Source organism: Sarcophilus harrisii, chromosome 1, assembly GCF_902635505.1.
Source record: "Sarcophilus harrisii chromosome 1, mSarHar1.11, whole genome shotgun sequence".
Classification (NCBI taxonomy): domain Eukaryota; kingdom Metazoa; phylum Chordata; class Mammalia; order Dasyuromorphia; family Dasyuridae; genus Sarcophilus; species Sarcophilus harrisii.
Genome location: NC_045426.1, coordinates 14,032,956 through 14,049,520, shown reverse-complemented (window position 1 = coordinate 14,049,520; position 16,565 = coordinate 14,032,956). Strand labels below are relative to the sequence as shown.

The window sequence follows — 16,565 nt, the reverse complement described above, 5'->3', positions numbered from 1 at the left end:
AGAATTATTTATAAGCTGAAACATTCACTGAACAAAAAATATAGGAGTTGTTTTATTTAGAGAAAGCTCCACCAGGCTTTTCTTTGGGTCCAGACATTGTTTAGATATTGTTGGAGGTGGAGCAGAGGAAGAGGCTACTTGGAATGCTGAGAATTCCATTGGCCTATTTTCTAACATTTTCTTATTTTCATTAATTCTAGAAAAGAGAGAAATGATTTAGAATCACGTAATCACACAAGTGACCATGAACGGCTGTTTTGGATGATCACTTTGGGCTAACCTTAGTGGTCAAATATTTGTTTCACTAACATGCATTCCAGTTTCTGTATATTTGCTGTTCATCAGTTCCTTTGAATCCTAATAAGGCTGCAGAACTTTTCTAGTTTGACAAAGTTTTAGAGGTAAATTTATGAAGAACAGAATGAGAGCCAGTATGATCGCTTTCCAGACTGGAGTCGGAAAGGCCTGAAGTTAGCAGACTTTATAACTGTAGTCAGACTTATTGATAGCACGGTGCCCCACGCAGCTCTTTGAGTCTAAGGTACAGGTGCTTTGCTGAGCTTACAGTGGAGGGAGTTGCCCACACTGGGAATTCTCTAAACCAATGCCTTCATAGTTCCAACTTCCTTCCTCCCCCAACTCAAACAAACAAACAAACAAAAGGAGTGGGATTAAACATAGGTTTGTATCTGTGGTCACAACTTCAGATTAAAAAGACACATCGTGTTACTGGCCCTCTAGGATTTTAAATTCTACTTGGGGAGAAAGATAGCATTTCAGAGAGTTTGCCTTTGAGCCTTCTTAGTGCCTCCAGTGTGTGACAGAGACCCTGAGAAGGCAGATATTCTGGCTGCTGCTGCTGCTGCTGCTGGAGATCCCTGGCCTCCGCAGTCAGCTGCCTCTGAGATTAAGAACCTTCCATGCAAATATAAAAGTGTTATCAAGCCTCTCTGCTATTTTGAACATCTACTCTGTCTCTTAAAAATATACTTGGGTACAAATCAAGCTTTTCCCCATCCAAGGCATCTTGTTTTACTTCTCACGGTGAGTTGGCCATTTCTAGGACAAAACTCAACCTTTGCTGGACCAATTCCCCTTCTTGGTTGTGCTTTTTAAGGCAATAGTTTCAGTTCTTAGTGAAGTCCCTGATACTATGTAAGTGATGTTTTCAGAGAAAGGCAGATTGGGAGTGGTGTTTTACTAGGCCAGACTCTTTCATTACTGGATGATCGTTTCTGATATCTCTAATCCCAGAGCTGAGTTTTCCAAACCCCTCCGTGAATGTTGAAAAAGTTGGCCATTTGACTATGGTGAAGCTTGGCTACTGCATGTATCTATGGGTACATGGACACAAGTGCTGCCTTCATCTTTCTCAGTGACTAACTTTTCATCTCTCCTTTCTCAGGAAGATGCAGAAAGGGCCAGGTATTCTCACCGGTCCAGTCATCGTCATCCCCACCTGGTTTGTAATAACATCTACCTGTATTTTTCCTTATCTTCTTTCTGCTTTGTCTTCAGATTTCCCTTTTTATTCTACTCATACATAAATCACTATTTTGTTTTCTTTTTATTATCAGGGAGTTGAGGATGCACTGTCCACTCGAAATATTGGCAATCACAGGGTTAGTATTTGCGCCATTTTTGTGGCAAGAGCAAGACTTTGTGTCTTTTAGACAGAATCAATACATGAATCGCTGATAATCTCTGGTGCCATCAATTTTTCATTTTTTCTGTTTTGGAGAAACAATCAAAACCTCATTTAAACAGTGATTTGAAAACAACAATGAAGAAAAAGAACTTTTAATCAAATATTTCCATCTTCTATAGACATTTCTGTCTTAAGTCTAATTCTTTCAGAGAATTATGTATGATTTGGGAAAATTCATAAAGTAATCCTGAATTTATTTTACTTATCATGCCTGTAGCCCCGATTGTAAGTGAATGTCCAGTGTTCCCTCCCCTCTTTTTTGTGAATTGATTGTTTTAAAAATTGGAAAGATCTTGGAATTTAGGTGAAGTTATTCCTCTGTTACATGGAAAAATGGAACTTTAAATAGACAATATTTTTTATTTAGGTAATGCTGTTTCACAGCTATTAGATTGTATCTCTGACTGGCAGTGAACCTGATGTAGTGACAAGTTGATAAGTATTCTGGAGGATTCATTTGGTTTTAGAATCTCTACCACAGATTGCTTTGTTCTGCTTTCTCTGTTGTCTCATTTCCTTGATTCTTTTTAAATGATGTTTTTAATTGCATTTTATTGTGTTTCTTTTGAAAAAAACTTGACTGAGGTTTTGATCATATGTCCTTGAAGATAGCCGCTTATCACTGATTTCCTCACAATCTGTTGTTCTTTTAGTTTCAGTACATTTATTTATTTGTGAGTCAGGAGGCATATTCTAATAAAGGGCTGGAGAAGTCAGTTATTTTTGTTGCTTCTAAATGGTAGCCATTTTCCTTTTAAATTGGATCTTGTGGATAGACAACTAGAAGAAGGGGCACCTTGATCCAGAAAGTGACATGGCAGAGCTGATTTGATCTCTGTGTCTCAAGTTGATGTAAAGTAGAAATGCTAAAATTTGTGTTTTCCTCCTTAGAAGGTTTTGGTAAAATGCAAGTATTTTTCTTCTGTTCTTGAAGTAACACAACTGGCTGGTTCCTTGCATTATTCGGTTGTCATGAGGCCCCAGTAGTATTTAGCTCTGTGTCAGTTTATATTGTTGGTAAAAACAATATTTAAAAGTAAAATGAAGTAAATCAAATACTGCTTTTTTATTATAACTTTTTATTTACAAGATATAAGCATGGGTAATTTTTCAGCATTGACCCTTGCAAAACCTTCTGTTCCAACTTTTCCCCTCCTTCCCCCCACCCCCTCTCCCAGATGGCAGGTAGAGCAATACATGTTAAATATGTGAAAGTATAAGTTAAATACAATATATGCATACATGTCCATACAGTTATTTTGCTGCACAAGAAGAATTATACTTTGAAATAATGTAAAATTAACCTGAGAAGGAAATGCAGATGGACAAAAACAGAGGGCGTGGAAATGCTATGTAGTGGTTCACACTCATTTCCCAGAGTTCTTTCGCTGGGTGTAGCTGGTTCTATTCATTATTGAACAAATGGAACTGATTTGGTTCATCTCATTGTTGAAGAGGGCCATGTCCATCAGGATTGATCATCATGTAGTATTGTTGTTGAAGTATATAATTATCTCCTGGTTCAGCATCAGTTCCTGTAAGTCTCTCCAGGCCTCTCTGAAATCATCCTGCTAGTCATTTCTTACAGAACAATAATATTCCATAATATTCATATATTATAACTTATTCGACCATCCTCCAGTTGATGGGCATCCACTCAGTTTCCAGTTTCTTGCCACTACAAACAGGGCTGCCACAAACATTTTTGCACATGTGGGTCCCTTTCCCTCCTGTATGATCTCTTTGGGATATAAGCCCAGTAGTAACACTGCTGGATCCACAGTTTGATAACTTTTTGAGCATAGTTCCAAATTGGTCTCCAGATGTGTTCACAATTCCACTAATAATGCATCAATGTCCCAGTTTTCCCACATCCCCTCCAACATTCAGCATTGTCTTTTCCTGTCATCTTAGCCAATCTGATAGGTGTGTAGTGGTATCTCCGAATTGTCTTAATTTGCATTTCTCTGATTAATAATGATTTGGAGCATCTTTTCATATGGCTAGAAATAGTTCCAATTTCTTCATCTGAAAATTATCTGTTCATATCTGACAGTTTATCAATTGGAGAGTGGCTTAATTTTTTATAAATTAGAGTCAGTTCTCTATATATTTTGGAAATGAGGCCTTTATCAGAACCTTTGACTGTAAAAATGTTTTCCCAATTTATTGCTTCCCTTCTAATCTTGTCTGCATTCGTTTTGTTTGTACAAAATCTTTTCAATTTAATATAATCAAAATTTTCTATTTTGTAGTCAATAGTGATCTCTAGTTCTTCTTTGCTCATAAATTCCTCCTCCAGAAGTCTGAGAGGTAAATTATCCTATGCTCTTCCAATTTATTTATAATCTCATTCTTTATGCCTAGATCATGAACCCATTTTGACCTTATCTTAGTATATGATGTTAAGTGTGGGTCAATGCCTATTTTCTGCCATATTAATTTCCATTTTTCCCAGCAGTTCTTATCAAATAGTGAATGTTTATCCCAAAAGCTGAAGTCTTTGGGTTTGTCAAACATTAGATTATTAAAGTTATTGACTATTTTGTCCTTTGAACTTAATCTATTCCACTGATCAGCTAGTCTTCAAATATTGCTTTTACCAACAAAGAACTTTATTTTATTTTTAAAGGTTCTTTAAATGTTGAAACTGTGGGCAGATAGACATTGCCTCACATGGTGATGAGGTGTTGAAGTGTCTTTGTGGCCTTGCCTGTAACAGCCGTCGGTGTGCCAAAGGAGTCTGCACTTGAGGCTCTTAGGTTGGGGTACTTAGGAGAATGGAGCATCCGGCCGGCTAAACTCCTAGCTGTTCCTTAAACATTTGTAGACATCCCCAAGATTCACAGAACCTGCCTTGGGTTTGGGTGCCGCTCTGTGAGTGCCCTCCACTCTAGAGAGCGACTGTTGGAAGCTTCGAACCTTCAGTGGTCCAGACATGGCCCCTCGGGCACATTCCCCATGGTGCAGGAGCTCCCTCTCTTGGGGCAGCTGCAGTAGAAGCTCCTGGTCAGGGAGGAGGAGACCCCGTTGTTTGTGCCAGGTAGTGGTCGTGTGCTAGAGATCCCCCTCCCCACTGTTCAGCAGCCCCTGAAAATGGTCCCACCTTATATGTATGTGAAGGAGGCCCATGGCTGTTTACTCAGTGTTCCAGGGACTCTGCTCTTGGTGTTCTGACTTGTCCCTGTCTGATTAGAATCATTTTAAACTTGCCCCTTCTTGAAGGGTGGCTACAGAATGTGGAAGGGGCAAGGGGAGAGAGACCTTTCAGGCTTTCTGCCGTGGGCAGCCTAGAGCAGGAGCATTCTGAACGCATTAGTCATGGCTTCGTGACCATTTGAAGCAGCAGATAATTCTGTAAGGGCCCAGAGTCCCCTTGGAGCTCTGACATCAAGTGCCACGTCAGGCAACCAGAATAGACAGTGAATCACGCCAGCAGCATTCGAGTGTCAGGGGGAACAATCAGGCCCTTTACTGCTGATGTCCTTTATGTCTGTGATGTCAGGGGTGCCGGAGCTGAGAGCCTGGGCCCCCTCCCCAGAGAATCTGTCATCAAAACTCTGTGTACCCCGGTGATACCGGGCTGGACAGACACTGTCCCTGTGTCTCAGTCTGACGTGAGAGATCAGAGACAGCACATAAATCATGGTTTTTTACGGTAAAGTTCTCCACAGAAATCACCTCAGAGAGGAGGGGCTGGCAGCTGGGAGAGGGGGGTAGCTGTGTGTGTGTGGGGAAGACACCAGGAAATGCAGGTGAGGTTTTTAGGAAACTGGGGCAGCTTCAGGAACGTGAAGGAGAAGATCCCAGGGCCAGGGAATGTCCACCACAGACAGGCTACTGAGTTTTGTACTCAGGGAACAGCTGGCAGCTATACTGGAGAATGAAGCAAAGGGAGTAAAGTGAAAAACATGAGAAAGTTGATTGTGAAAGGCTTGTTATTGCCCCATGGAGGACTTAGATTTGATCTTGAAGGTAGCAAAGTCACAGGAGCTCACTGAACAAGGGAGGCCCTTGGGTAGATGGATGCTTTAGGAAAAGGGATGACCTGGAGTTAGGAAGGTCAAGCAAGAGGCTGTTGCTTTAATCTAAGGGAAAGGAGGTGAGTGCCTGCCCCTGGGGGTTGGCTCTGTGAGGGCAGAGGAAGTTGGGAAGAAGGGTGGCTTTAGGAGGAAAGATGATGATCTCTGTTTTAGAGATAGGGAGGTTGTGGTGCCCCGTGGGCACTTGTAGATGAAGACTGGAGGTCAGCAAAGAGCTTGGGCTTGGACGGACAGAAATGAGTCGAACCCCTGAGCATCGGGGAGGAAGGTGGCTGAAGAGCACTATGGCTGGGGTCTCTGCTCCTGGCCTGGCCCAGTCCTGGCTCCTTACATTGCCCTGTGTCGTGGCCCCTCAGGAGAGGGCAGGCTTGGGGCAAGGAAGGACACGGGGCCACTTCTCCCATCGGGCACAGCTGCTCCCTGGGTGCACAAGGAGCTCACGAACAAGGCTGACTTGGTCCATTCCCATGTGGGGGGGCTCATTCCCGTCTCTCCTTTCCCACAGCAGGCAGAGCTGGTGGTGGTGCTGGGAATCGCCTCAGGCTGAGGTTTGAGACTGAGCCCTTTCCCAGAGAAAGGGGCACGTTTCAAGTTGGGTTTCTGGAATGTCTTTGCTGGACCACGAACTGTCATTTTGGTTCTTTTTTCCCTCCACATTGCCAAGAGACTTTACCTGGTCTTTTTTTTTTTTTTTTTTTTTTAAGTACTTGCTTTCTAAACCTTCAAACCTAGTGGAGAGTCGCAGTTTTAAGGAACCATTTGTCATTACCGACAGTTTTCTATATGTATTTTTTCTATTTTTGGAAACGCAAGATCGCAGTCACATGCATTGGCACATGCCCTGTAACCTCTCTTGCCTGCATTGCCCCTTGATTTCAATGTGGTGTCTCAGGACCACCCTGGTGCCTCGTTTGGTCTGAGCTGTGAGTCCTGACTCAGGAGGCACCATGAAAACACCAAGTCCAGGTTTCTCCATGTCCCACCGCCGCCCCCATTCACAAGCCCCTAAATTTTCACATGAGGAAATTGTAGCATAGAGACGGGGAGAGTAGACAGGATTAGCATCTTACGCTTGTCTTGGGAAGGCCTGCAATGGGAACCCCGGCCTCTGAATTCCAAGTCAGGGCTGTTGTGTCTTTAATGTGATTTGTCTTTTAAAATAGATCAATTTATAGTAATAATAAGTGTTTTTTTCCTTCCATTTTCTTTAAAATATGACCAAATTCATTGCCATTGGAAACTCAGTTCGATACCCTGAAGACTCGCTCTACAAAGCATTCATCTTCAGTATGTGGTCCATTTGCATGGATCTGTGATAATCGTTAATGGACTTTTTAAAGCACTTGGCTTTACTAATAAACTTTATTAATTTACTATTCACTAATAGATAATGTTCTGGTATTTAGGCATGCCATATTTTAACTACATGCTCGGTTAACCAAAACTAAGTAATACCATCATAAAGTTTTCAATCAGTTAACCATTCTGGGGGGAGAAAGTTGCTTTTGGAAATTGTAAAAACATGTCAAAGATACGACGATACGGATTTCTTTTAAGAATTAAGAGATTGCTGGTGATGTCTTTTCTTGAAACAACAAGTTCCTATGATGAATTTTCGTAAATGTTAACCTGATCAAGTGAGTGTGTTGTCCAAATTTGAAAGCATATCGAGCAGAAGTGGGCCAGGTTTGCGGGGGTGTCCTGGGATTTCGGTCACTGACTGACTCTCGGACAGTCCCCCAAGGCCCGTTTCTTATACTTGGACCCCAGAGCCAAGGCAAGTGAGGGAGTCTGCTTTGAGCTTGATCCCAGCCTCTGTGCAGCCAGTCACCCCAGTGATTCTCTCGAGGGAGGAGGTCTTAGGATGGCTTTTAAAACGCCATCCATGAGTCTTCGAGCACTGAGAGTTTCCACTAGCTGCCCACGTCCGATATCTGTCAGGGTCATCTCTGGATGAGGGTGAGCCCAACCTGTGTGTTTGCAGGGAACAGGCAGGTGCCAAGACAGGTCCTAGGAGAGAAGAGTCTCTTGTGCCCCTCGTGTCCAGAGCCTTTCTCCTCCAGGTCACCCAGAGGGCGAACCCATGCCTTTTTCTATCTGATGTTGTCTAATCCTTTGGGGGGGGGGTATTTCCTTCCCCAAATATCTGACACTGAAGTACCCCCCTGTAAGAAAAGAGTGCGCGCGTGCACGCACACACACACACATACACATACACTCACACTCACATACACGCAGAGTTGTGTTTCTTTTTTAAGAAGAGATAGCCAGTTACGCTCGATTGATTCCTGTTCCTTTGCTTGGGTGGCCACAGGTGAGATAGCTGGCTTGGGGATGGGGGCCCCATGACTGGGGGCAGCTCCCTCTTTGTCCTGCCCCTCCTCAGCCTTCCCTTCAGATGCCCATGGTGCCCTTGGCACCCTCCAGGGGAGAGCTTGGCTTGTACTGGAGTCGTTTCAAAGGAGAACCACCCAGTGGCCACATCTCAGGCACCCTTTTGGTGCCCGGTGGCTCAACTGGGAAGCTGGAGATGAAGTTCAGAGTGGACAGTCCCCTCCCTCCCTTTTCCTGGCAGTTGCCTGGCTGCAGAGAGGCTGTCTCAAAGGCACTCTTCCTCTTGAATTCCCATGAGTATATTAACTATGGGTTTCAGTTGGCCTTGACTTTGGTGGTCAGTCTGAAAACTCCTGATAGTTATTTAACGGACCTCTTTGCTTGCAGAGCCATGCTTATGGTGACTCCTACGGCTTGAAGAGGAGGTCTTCTAGCGCCTACAAAGACCCCCTGGTTAGTTTTGCTGCATGTCACTTGTGTGTAGTTCTGTGGGTTCAGTTTCAGTTCTTCCCCCTCTTATTCTTCCCATAACTCCCTGGGCCTTGATTTTCTAGTCTGTAGTGTGAGATCATAGGAGATGGGAGACAGCAGAAGAAATCCATCTTTTCAGTGGTTTTGCCAAATGGGTTTTAGAGGAAAAAGCCACTATTGGTTAACATTTTCATGGACATTCTTTAGTATAATGAAAGTTAATTATTTTCCTTCCATTTGGCTGATGATTTTTTTTTTTTTTTTAAGAAGAAAATATTGGTAAGAACTTAGTTTGGAAACAGGTTAATGTCGGCCCTTTTTGGAGGAGAGAATGATGTTCCTCTGACATTTCTGTTTAAATATATTTCAGCTTTGGGGGAGAATGTCCTTGGTAATACTTTAAAACTATTCATTTGTGCTTCACAAGTCCCTGTAACTAAGGCCTTGCTACCCTTCTCCCAACCCCTCAGGCCCCCAGCCTAGGAGGCTCCCTGGCAGCCTTCCTGCTCTCCCCCTGCCCCCATATCCAAGCTGTTCCAAGGCCTGATTTCACCTCTGCTTCCACCCCCCTCTCTCGGACACTATGAGCCTCAGGTCCAGGGTCTCGTCACCTCTCACCTGGACCATTGGCAGTGGCTGCTTGCAGGCTGCCTTTCTCCAGGCCATCTTTCACTCAGCCCCTCAAGGGATCTCCCTAAATCTCCCACCAACTGTGCCAAAGTTTCTTTTCTGTGGGAGCAAAGTTGGCATTCGAAGCCCTTGTCGCCTCCCTCCTCCTCCCTTGCCAGTCTTCTGCCCTCTTCCATCCAGGATGCCAACCTCCTGCCTCTTCTATCTCCCAGCTCCAGGCCCGGGGTGCTCTGACCTCCCTGAGGTCCCAAGTACAGTCCCTTCTTCTGTAGGAGGCCTGCCCCCTCCCCCATCTGGCCTGGCTGCTCTGAGTCTGTGCAGAGTGGGAGTGCCTGAGGTCCGGGGCTGTCCGGGGCCTCCCAGGCCTGGCCCACAGCGGGCATTCACTTCCCCTGTGCTCATTGTTGATTTTCTTTCTTTCCCCTTGTTAGAATGGAGCCATCTTTAAGCAGCACTCTCCTATTTTGCTTCTTGCAGAAAGGCCTGTACTATGACCAGAGGAATTATAGCAGCCTTAGACACAGCAAGTCACCCTCTGCCTACTACACTCGGGTCTGTGGGGATTTTGCTTCTACTTTATTTAAGGGTCTTTTATTTTTTGGGTTAGAACTAATCTGTGTGAGGTGATGTGGGCAGGCGTGTCTCTCTTCTGGATGGATGTTGTCCTAGGGGGGCCCTAGGTGCCCGCCCCATGGCGGGATCCTGCTTTAATTGAGCTGATGGATGATTTAGTAGGGAAAGGCCCTTATTTTTGCCTTCCCTTCTGATACTCTAATTGTTACTAAATTTCTCTTATTTTCATCTTCTGACCCCAGTAGTAAGTGATCATTCAAGTATTAAAATAGTTCTAATACTCAATAAATAGTGTGTTTGTGGCTTTGTTTTATGTTTTTGGGGTAATTATGTTTGAGACTGATCACGAGTTATGAACTAACAAGTTGTGAGTTTAATTCTCGTCTTGCCACCCGATAACAGACTTTATTTTTTGTTTAAAACAGTCTTCTTCCTTGTGCAGTGACTCGCTGGCAACTTCTAAAACTCACAGGGTTAGTACAGCGTCAGAACAAGCTGTCTTTTGAACTTCTCTTTGCTTTTTCCAGATTTGAAAATCCCTTTTTTTGTAGGTTTCTCGCGCAGTAGACACTGGTCTGATGAGAAGTGCCAGTTTGGTTCGTATTCCCCCCAGATTGTGCATGGTGCTGCTGCTGTGCTGCTAATGGTGTGACTTGCAGCATAAACCTAAAAGAAGGCCAGGCCTCCTAAGTCAGTTATTGTAGCAAAAGTAGCGTGAATTGTAGCGTAATTGTGCTATCTGTCGTCCAAGAAGATGATTCCCGGCTACCCCTGGAGGCCTGATGTTGTTTGTAGTCCTGCTGAAAACAGCCCTCCGAGGCAGCAGAGGGCCGGCGCTGAGGCTTAGGCTTTCAAGAGGAGGGGGGCTGGACCCCATGCCACGGCTGGTCCTTCTAACGCCATGATCTCCCATGGACAGAAAGCCCTGGGTTGGCTCTAGGGGACACAGCCTGGGCACTGTGGACTTGAAATTGAGTGCTGGTGACTGGCTGAGGCTTTCTTCCTCTATCCCTATCCACTCATATCTTATCAAATTGGATCCTTGCTAATGGACAACCTGGGGGAAGGTAATGGTTCTTGATGGGCCTTGGTGATTTTTTACCCAAAGTGATAGGACCAGATGTGGGTCTGGATCGCTTTGGGTTATGAACAACAATCAGACTCATCTTCCAAGGAGTGAGACTTACCTTGCATCCCTGTCCTGGCCCTGCCTTGCATTGCCAGCCTTACTTCCCACATCTGGGCATCCAGGCTGCTTCCCACCACAAAGTTTTGAGGAGCATTGGTTTGTGGGTCCCAGTGGAGCAATGTCATTGACACTTTCTCCTTTAAGGATTTACCCAAATCCATTTCTGCTTCTCACTTGATCCTGTCTGGGGGGAGGCGCTGGAGCCACTCTCCCGCCGGGTGCTGATTAGCCGGGGGACATTGGTAAAGCTCTGGCCATCGAGGGGGCGATGAGGCTCCCCGAGGGTCCCTGCCTTCAAGGAGCGGAGCCTTCTCCCACAGACAGAGACGCTCATAGGAAATACCGGCCGAGCTCAGGGGTGCCTGGCAGTGAAGGCGCTTCACGTGGCCAGTCTCGTCAGCCGTAGCACTGCAGGCCCCTCAAACTGTGACCGGGCCCTAGTTTCTGTTACTCTACTTTGGAAACCATTTGTAACGTCCTTAGCGCATATTAAGGGCAGGAAGGAAGTAAGGCTCCAGGTGGCAGTGACCAGGCCCTTGGAGGGAGGATGTCCATACAGTCCCTGGGGCTTCACAGAGTGACAGCTGCCATGAGGGTATTTGGCCTTTGGAGCCCCCCACCCTCCCACACTGCAGAGACAGACCCTGTTTCCTTTGTTCTCTAGGCATCTCTGGGTGACGTGGCCTTATATAGCCCGTACAGTTCCCGAACGGTGAGTCTTCACCAGGGAAAGGGCAGTTGGAGGACGGGGTGTGTGTTTGGGGGGGAGCAGACACTTTATCAGTGGAAAAATGCCATTTTTCAAGTCCTCCTGTGCTCTTCTCACCTCCCTGAGATCATTCCAACAGGAGGCAGACATTCGGGCAACAAATGGGGGCCTGGGTGCAGATCATTTTCATAGAAACTTTTTTAACTGTGACTTTTAACCAGTCAAGTCAACCCCCACCGCCTGCCATCAAGAACAAGTGGCTCCATGTTACGTGGACCACCTTCCTCCTTTCACTGCAGCCCCACACAAGGGGGCTTTGCCGGGAAGCCTCTGCTAGGTTGGGAGTGGGAAGGACTCGCTTTCTCCCTGGTTCCTTAAGAAGCTGGGGCCAGCCTCAGGCCTTAGGAGTCAGCGTCCCACTTAAGCCCTCATCCTAAGGAGGACATCAGAGGACCTGAGCTTTGTCTTAAAACCCTTCTTCTTTGTAGCCCTCGGAATATAGTTACTCATCGAGAGCAAGTTCGTCCCGGAGCAGCCCTGTGGTGAGAGCGCGCGCTGCCTGTGGGCCTGGGCCGTGTGAACGCCCCACGACGCGGCGCGCTTGTGCATGCATGTAGTGTCACTGTCACACAAATACAAGTCAGCATGCTCACCCGAGACAAAGCGGGCCCTCGGGAAGCCCCCTGTTACAGTTGGGTCTTTCTAACAGAGCTCTAGAACCTGTGCAGGAGATGGTGGCCAGACCACGCCTGCCAGCCAAGGGGCCTTGGCCCAGACCTTAGCCACTCTGTACCTCAGTTTGTTCATCTGGAAAATGAGAGAAGAGGATTATGGCTCCCAGAATTCCCTTCCACCCGTATGTAATCCTTTGAGGTTATGCCATTTTTTCATGGATTAATGGATGATCCATGAATCTGTGGAAGACCTCACACAGGTGGATGAAAACATGGCATCAGTATGGGGAAGAAACATATTTTGCAAAGATTCTCCAGATAGACTTTCCTCCTCATTTCACTGTAGTCAGCTGCCTTTCCTGTGTTAAGCAAGGGATTACAATGGAACTAGTAACAACATAGGAATTTTTTTGTTTATTTTTTCATATTTTTTTATTATAGCTTTTTATTTGCAAGATATACGCATAGGTAATTTTTCAGCATTGACAATTGCAAAAGCTTTTGATCCAATTTTTCTCCTCCTTCCCCCCACCCCCTCCCCCAATGGCAGGTTGACCAATACACAACATAGGACTTTTCAAAGAATTTTCACACATAGGGAGATTTCTTTTCACTTGCATGACACATTCACTTGTTTTTCAGGAAAGTAAATATAATGGTTAGAACCTTTAGTCCATTCATTTTAAAATGTGACAGATCTCCATCCATCCATATATTGTCTGTCTGTCTGTCCATCTATTTCTACCTCTTTATCCATCCATATCTATCTGTCCACTTCTACCTCTATTTATCCATCTATCCATTTATCTATGTTTATCCATCAAATATCTTCCTTTCCCTTCCTCCCTTCCTTCCTTCCTTCTTCTCTTTTCTCTCTCTCTTTCTATCTCTATCCATCTATCCATAAAACTTCCTTAATTCATAGGCCTTCCTTCACTTTGTTACATTAGTCTGTTCCCTAGAAACAAGCTGAAGAGCTCCAGGGATGAGGATTTGATTGATTGATTGATGTTTATTTACAAATGGTATTTTAGCATGAGATTATTTTTCTCTATTTACCTGGCAGAAATATTTTTTAATTTTGTTATTATTATATATGTCTTATATATAATTATTTGTGTGCCATGTTGCAACTGTCATAATTGATGAAACAGTTAAATTTTTGAGTCTAAGAAAATATTCTCCATATCCATGACAACATTGTCGTCACAAGCGACTGCATTAAGCTGTATAGCAGAGAATCTCCACCCTACTTGTGCCGTGAGTTGCTATGGCATCTGGCAACATCTATAGATCACTTCTAAGAATGTTTATTTTGTATGTTCATAATGGAAGGAAATGCTAAATTTCAATTAGAAGTTAGGGAGAATAAAGATGAATTCTCTCCTCTCCCCATCCTCCAAGTCAATAGCTCCTCTGAAATCTATTCACAGACCAGTGGGTTTCATGAACCCAGGTTAAGAACCTCTGTTCTATAGGTACCTTAACGAACAATTTAATATTATAAAATCTGTCTTCTCCCTTTTCCTTTCTCCTGGACTAATATTTAATTATATAGCATTCTCATAAATGTGCTGCCTGGTGCCAGAATCATGGCTGTGTCTCTATCCTGACAGTTGCTGTATTATGCTTTCCAAATAATTTTTATAAACATACAATGAGATTATTATTAAATTAAGAACATACATACATGCATATTCACATACACACATGCTCTTTCAATTATATGTCCCAGAAGCCTTAGATAATCAGAGAAAGATGAAATCACTCACTTTATTTAAAATTATATATTGGCTATTTTGCCTTTGCTTCTAACTTACATTTGGGGGTGGGGTGGGGAGTAGGGAAGGGAAGGGAAGGGAATAAAAATTTATTCAGTGTTTGGTAGGTGCCAGCCACAGTGTGAAGTGCTTTACAAATGTTGTCTCATTTGCTCCTCACCACAACTCTGTGAAAGAGATGCTGTTACTATCAGGCTCTGAGGCCGGATCTGAATGCAAGTTTTTCTGACTCCAGGCCCAAAGCTGCTGCCTCAGTGGGGAGAAGAGTCCGGCTCCCCTGGGCTGGAAATACAGCAGCCACTTAAAGGTGGACCCCATTGCTGCTAGTGGAAGCTTTGATCTGCTCCCTCTCTGGCATGATTTACCCTTGTAGCAGTCCCTCTGTCATATTATTGTCAGAGTGGAGTAGACACAATTGATTTTAGCCTTTCCATAACTTAGAGTTCCTGGGTCCAAGCGATCCTCCAGCCTCAGTTTCCCTAGAAGCACAGATCACAGGCCCTTTTAAGTTAGAAAAAGGAAAGGCAGAAACGTTTGGTTTTGTTTCTTGTGCTCTCCCAGAACATACAAATTTCACTTTGAAATGAATTTCTCCAACTCAGGTTCTTTCTGTGATTGTTGGTCCACATCCTTGCGTGTATGTCTGCTTAGGAGGGTTGGTGAATCTGGTCAGCGTGGAGTCTGTGCCTGCATGTCCAGGGCTGTTGGGAGCCCCAGCCCCACTTTTTAACCCTCTTCTTTTCACACGGGCAGTTCTCAGATGATGACGCCGGGAGTCTCTCGTCCGCAGGTCACCTCCGCCAAGGACGAAGAGCTAGCGTGGTGAGCTTGGTTTGCATGCCGGCAAGAAAGCCGAAGGCCGCCCTTCTCGTTGCGTTTGGTGATCCTTTCTAATCCCCACGTAGGGCCTTTCAAGGTCGCCTTGCATTCACTGTCAATTAACTGACCTCGCGGCCCCAAAGCCCAGAGCGTTTTTGTTTGACTCTAGCTTGTATCCGTAGTGTGACTCCAGGCGCAGGCCATGGCGGAGGCTTTTGGATTCCATTAACGTTGGTCGTGCAGTTTGTCGTCTTGTCTCTTTGGAGAATTTCGGAGCCGTAAAATGAGGCTCCAAAGCAGTGAAAAGCTTTGTGTGGGTCGTGCATGTGCTTTGTGCTCATTATTAACCTCAGAGAACTGCGTTGCATTGTGGTTAAAGGTCAGTGTGCAGGAGGCAGGAGGCCCTTGTGGCTGCTGGCATGATGGTAGACACAGGTGGCAGTTCACCAGACAAACTTTAGCGGCCTTTGTGCTGCTCTGGAATCAAGCTTGTGGAAAAGGGAGGAAGAAAACTCAGGTGGGGATGGCTGGGAGCACGCGCCTGGCAGGAGGCCCGGCTCATGAGGCCCCCCCCTCTGTGGGTCAGGAATGAGGCTGCTGGGCCCTGGCAGGAAGTGCTCTGGATCCCCACTGGAAAGAGCCTCCTCGGGGCGCAGCTTTTGGTTTCCTGGGGGTCTTTTCCTATAGAGAGGAAGCAGACATTGTCACTGGTTCAGTCTTGGCTGCTCCAGGAGGATGTCCTGTGCCCTCAGCCGTGGGCATCTCCTGGGTGCCCCAGGGGCATGTCAGGTCCCTGTCTCTTGGCCCATTTTCCCCACCGTCAGGGGTGGTGTTTAACTGATGCTGCCCGGCACTTGGTAAGGCCGTGCACTTGGGGTTTGGGGAATGCTTTGTGGTGAGTTGTCTGCTCCTGGGGCTCCCATGGTCGGGGTCCGCGCTCCGAAGGCTGGTCTCTCACTGGTGTGGTGGGGGAGCGGTGTTGGCCGCCCCAGCCCCATTGTACTCGATGGTCGGCAGCCACTTGGGGTCTCTGATTTCCCCGTCCCTTTCCCCCCTTCCCTGCGAGTGTTCTGTTCTGCCCCCGTCCTCCTCCGGAAATGACCCGCTTTTCTTGGTGTTGAAGGTGTCTGCCGCCGATTACTTTAGTCGCTCCAGTCGGAGGGGAAGCCTTGTCTCTGACGGGGAGGAGGCCGCCGCCCTGGATCCAAGCAGTGTGAGTGCACCGCGTGGGCCGCCCGTGTGGAGGGGACCGGGCCCAAACTCACAATGGAGTTTGCCTCCTTGGAGAGTTGAGTTTCCAAATCTGAAACAACTGCCTCAAAATAAACTCAGGGACTATGGAGCCGTGGTCCGCACATCTGGTGTGTTCTCTGGGCTTCTGGGAACGTGAGCTGCAACCCGAGCAGTGTTTCCCTTGCATCTGACTTCATGGAGGCGGGCGTTGGGGCTATGTAGCTCGTGGGGGCTCTTTGATCTTTGTCGGAGTTTTCGTTTCCCTAAAACAGTTTGTGTGAAATGCAAAGTCTTAAGTGTAAAATCTTGTTGGTAGATTTTAGTCAGCAGTAAGGGCAGCTGAGCTTTCCTGGTTCCCAGGAACATCAGATCTGTTAGCAAAAACCCTGAATCAAACTCCC

General features: G+C 45.7%; 1 protein-coding gene across 21 annotated transcripts in view; it reads left to right on the top strand.

The window, feature by feature from the left end:
* Window positions 1-16,565, top strand: part of LRRFIP2 (LRR binding FLII interacting protein 2) — a 64,455-nt gene that overhangs the window by 22,195 nt on the left and 25,695 nt on the right. For 8 of the 21 annotated variants that reach the window (XM_023498481.2, XM_031952577.1, XM_031952558.1 and 5 more), the window contains 11 exons: window positions 1,406-1,462; window positions 1,578-1,622; window positions 6,997-7,038; window positions 8,473-8,538; window positions 9,664-9,738; window positions 10,185-10,232; window positions 10,311-10,355; window positions 11,613-11,660; window positions 12,146-12,199; window positions 14,866-14,934; window positions 16,055-16,144. The exons of 6 other annotated variants lie outside the window; for them this stretch is intronic. In XM_023498481.2, coding sequence (XP_023354249.1) covers window positions 1,406-1,462; window positions 1,578-1,622; window positions 6,997-7,038; window positions 8,473-8,538; window positions 9,664-9,738; window positions 10,185-10,232; window positions 10,311-10,355; window positions 11,613-11,660; window positions 12,146-12,199; window positions 14,866-14,934; window positions 16,055-16,144 — 639 coding nt within the window. The remainder of the gene's footprint in view (window positions 1-1,405; window positions 1,463-1,577; window positions 1,623-6,996; window positions 7,039-8,472; window positions 8,539-9,663; window positions 9,739-10,184; window positions 10,233-10,310; window positions 10,356-11,612; window positions 11,661-12,145; window positions 12,200-14,865; window positions 14,935-16,054; window positions 16,145-16,565) is intronic. 7 more of the 21 variants (XM_031952569.1, XM_031952520.1, XM_031952629.1 and 4 more) reach the window with 4 other exon arrangements.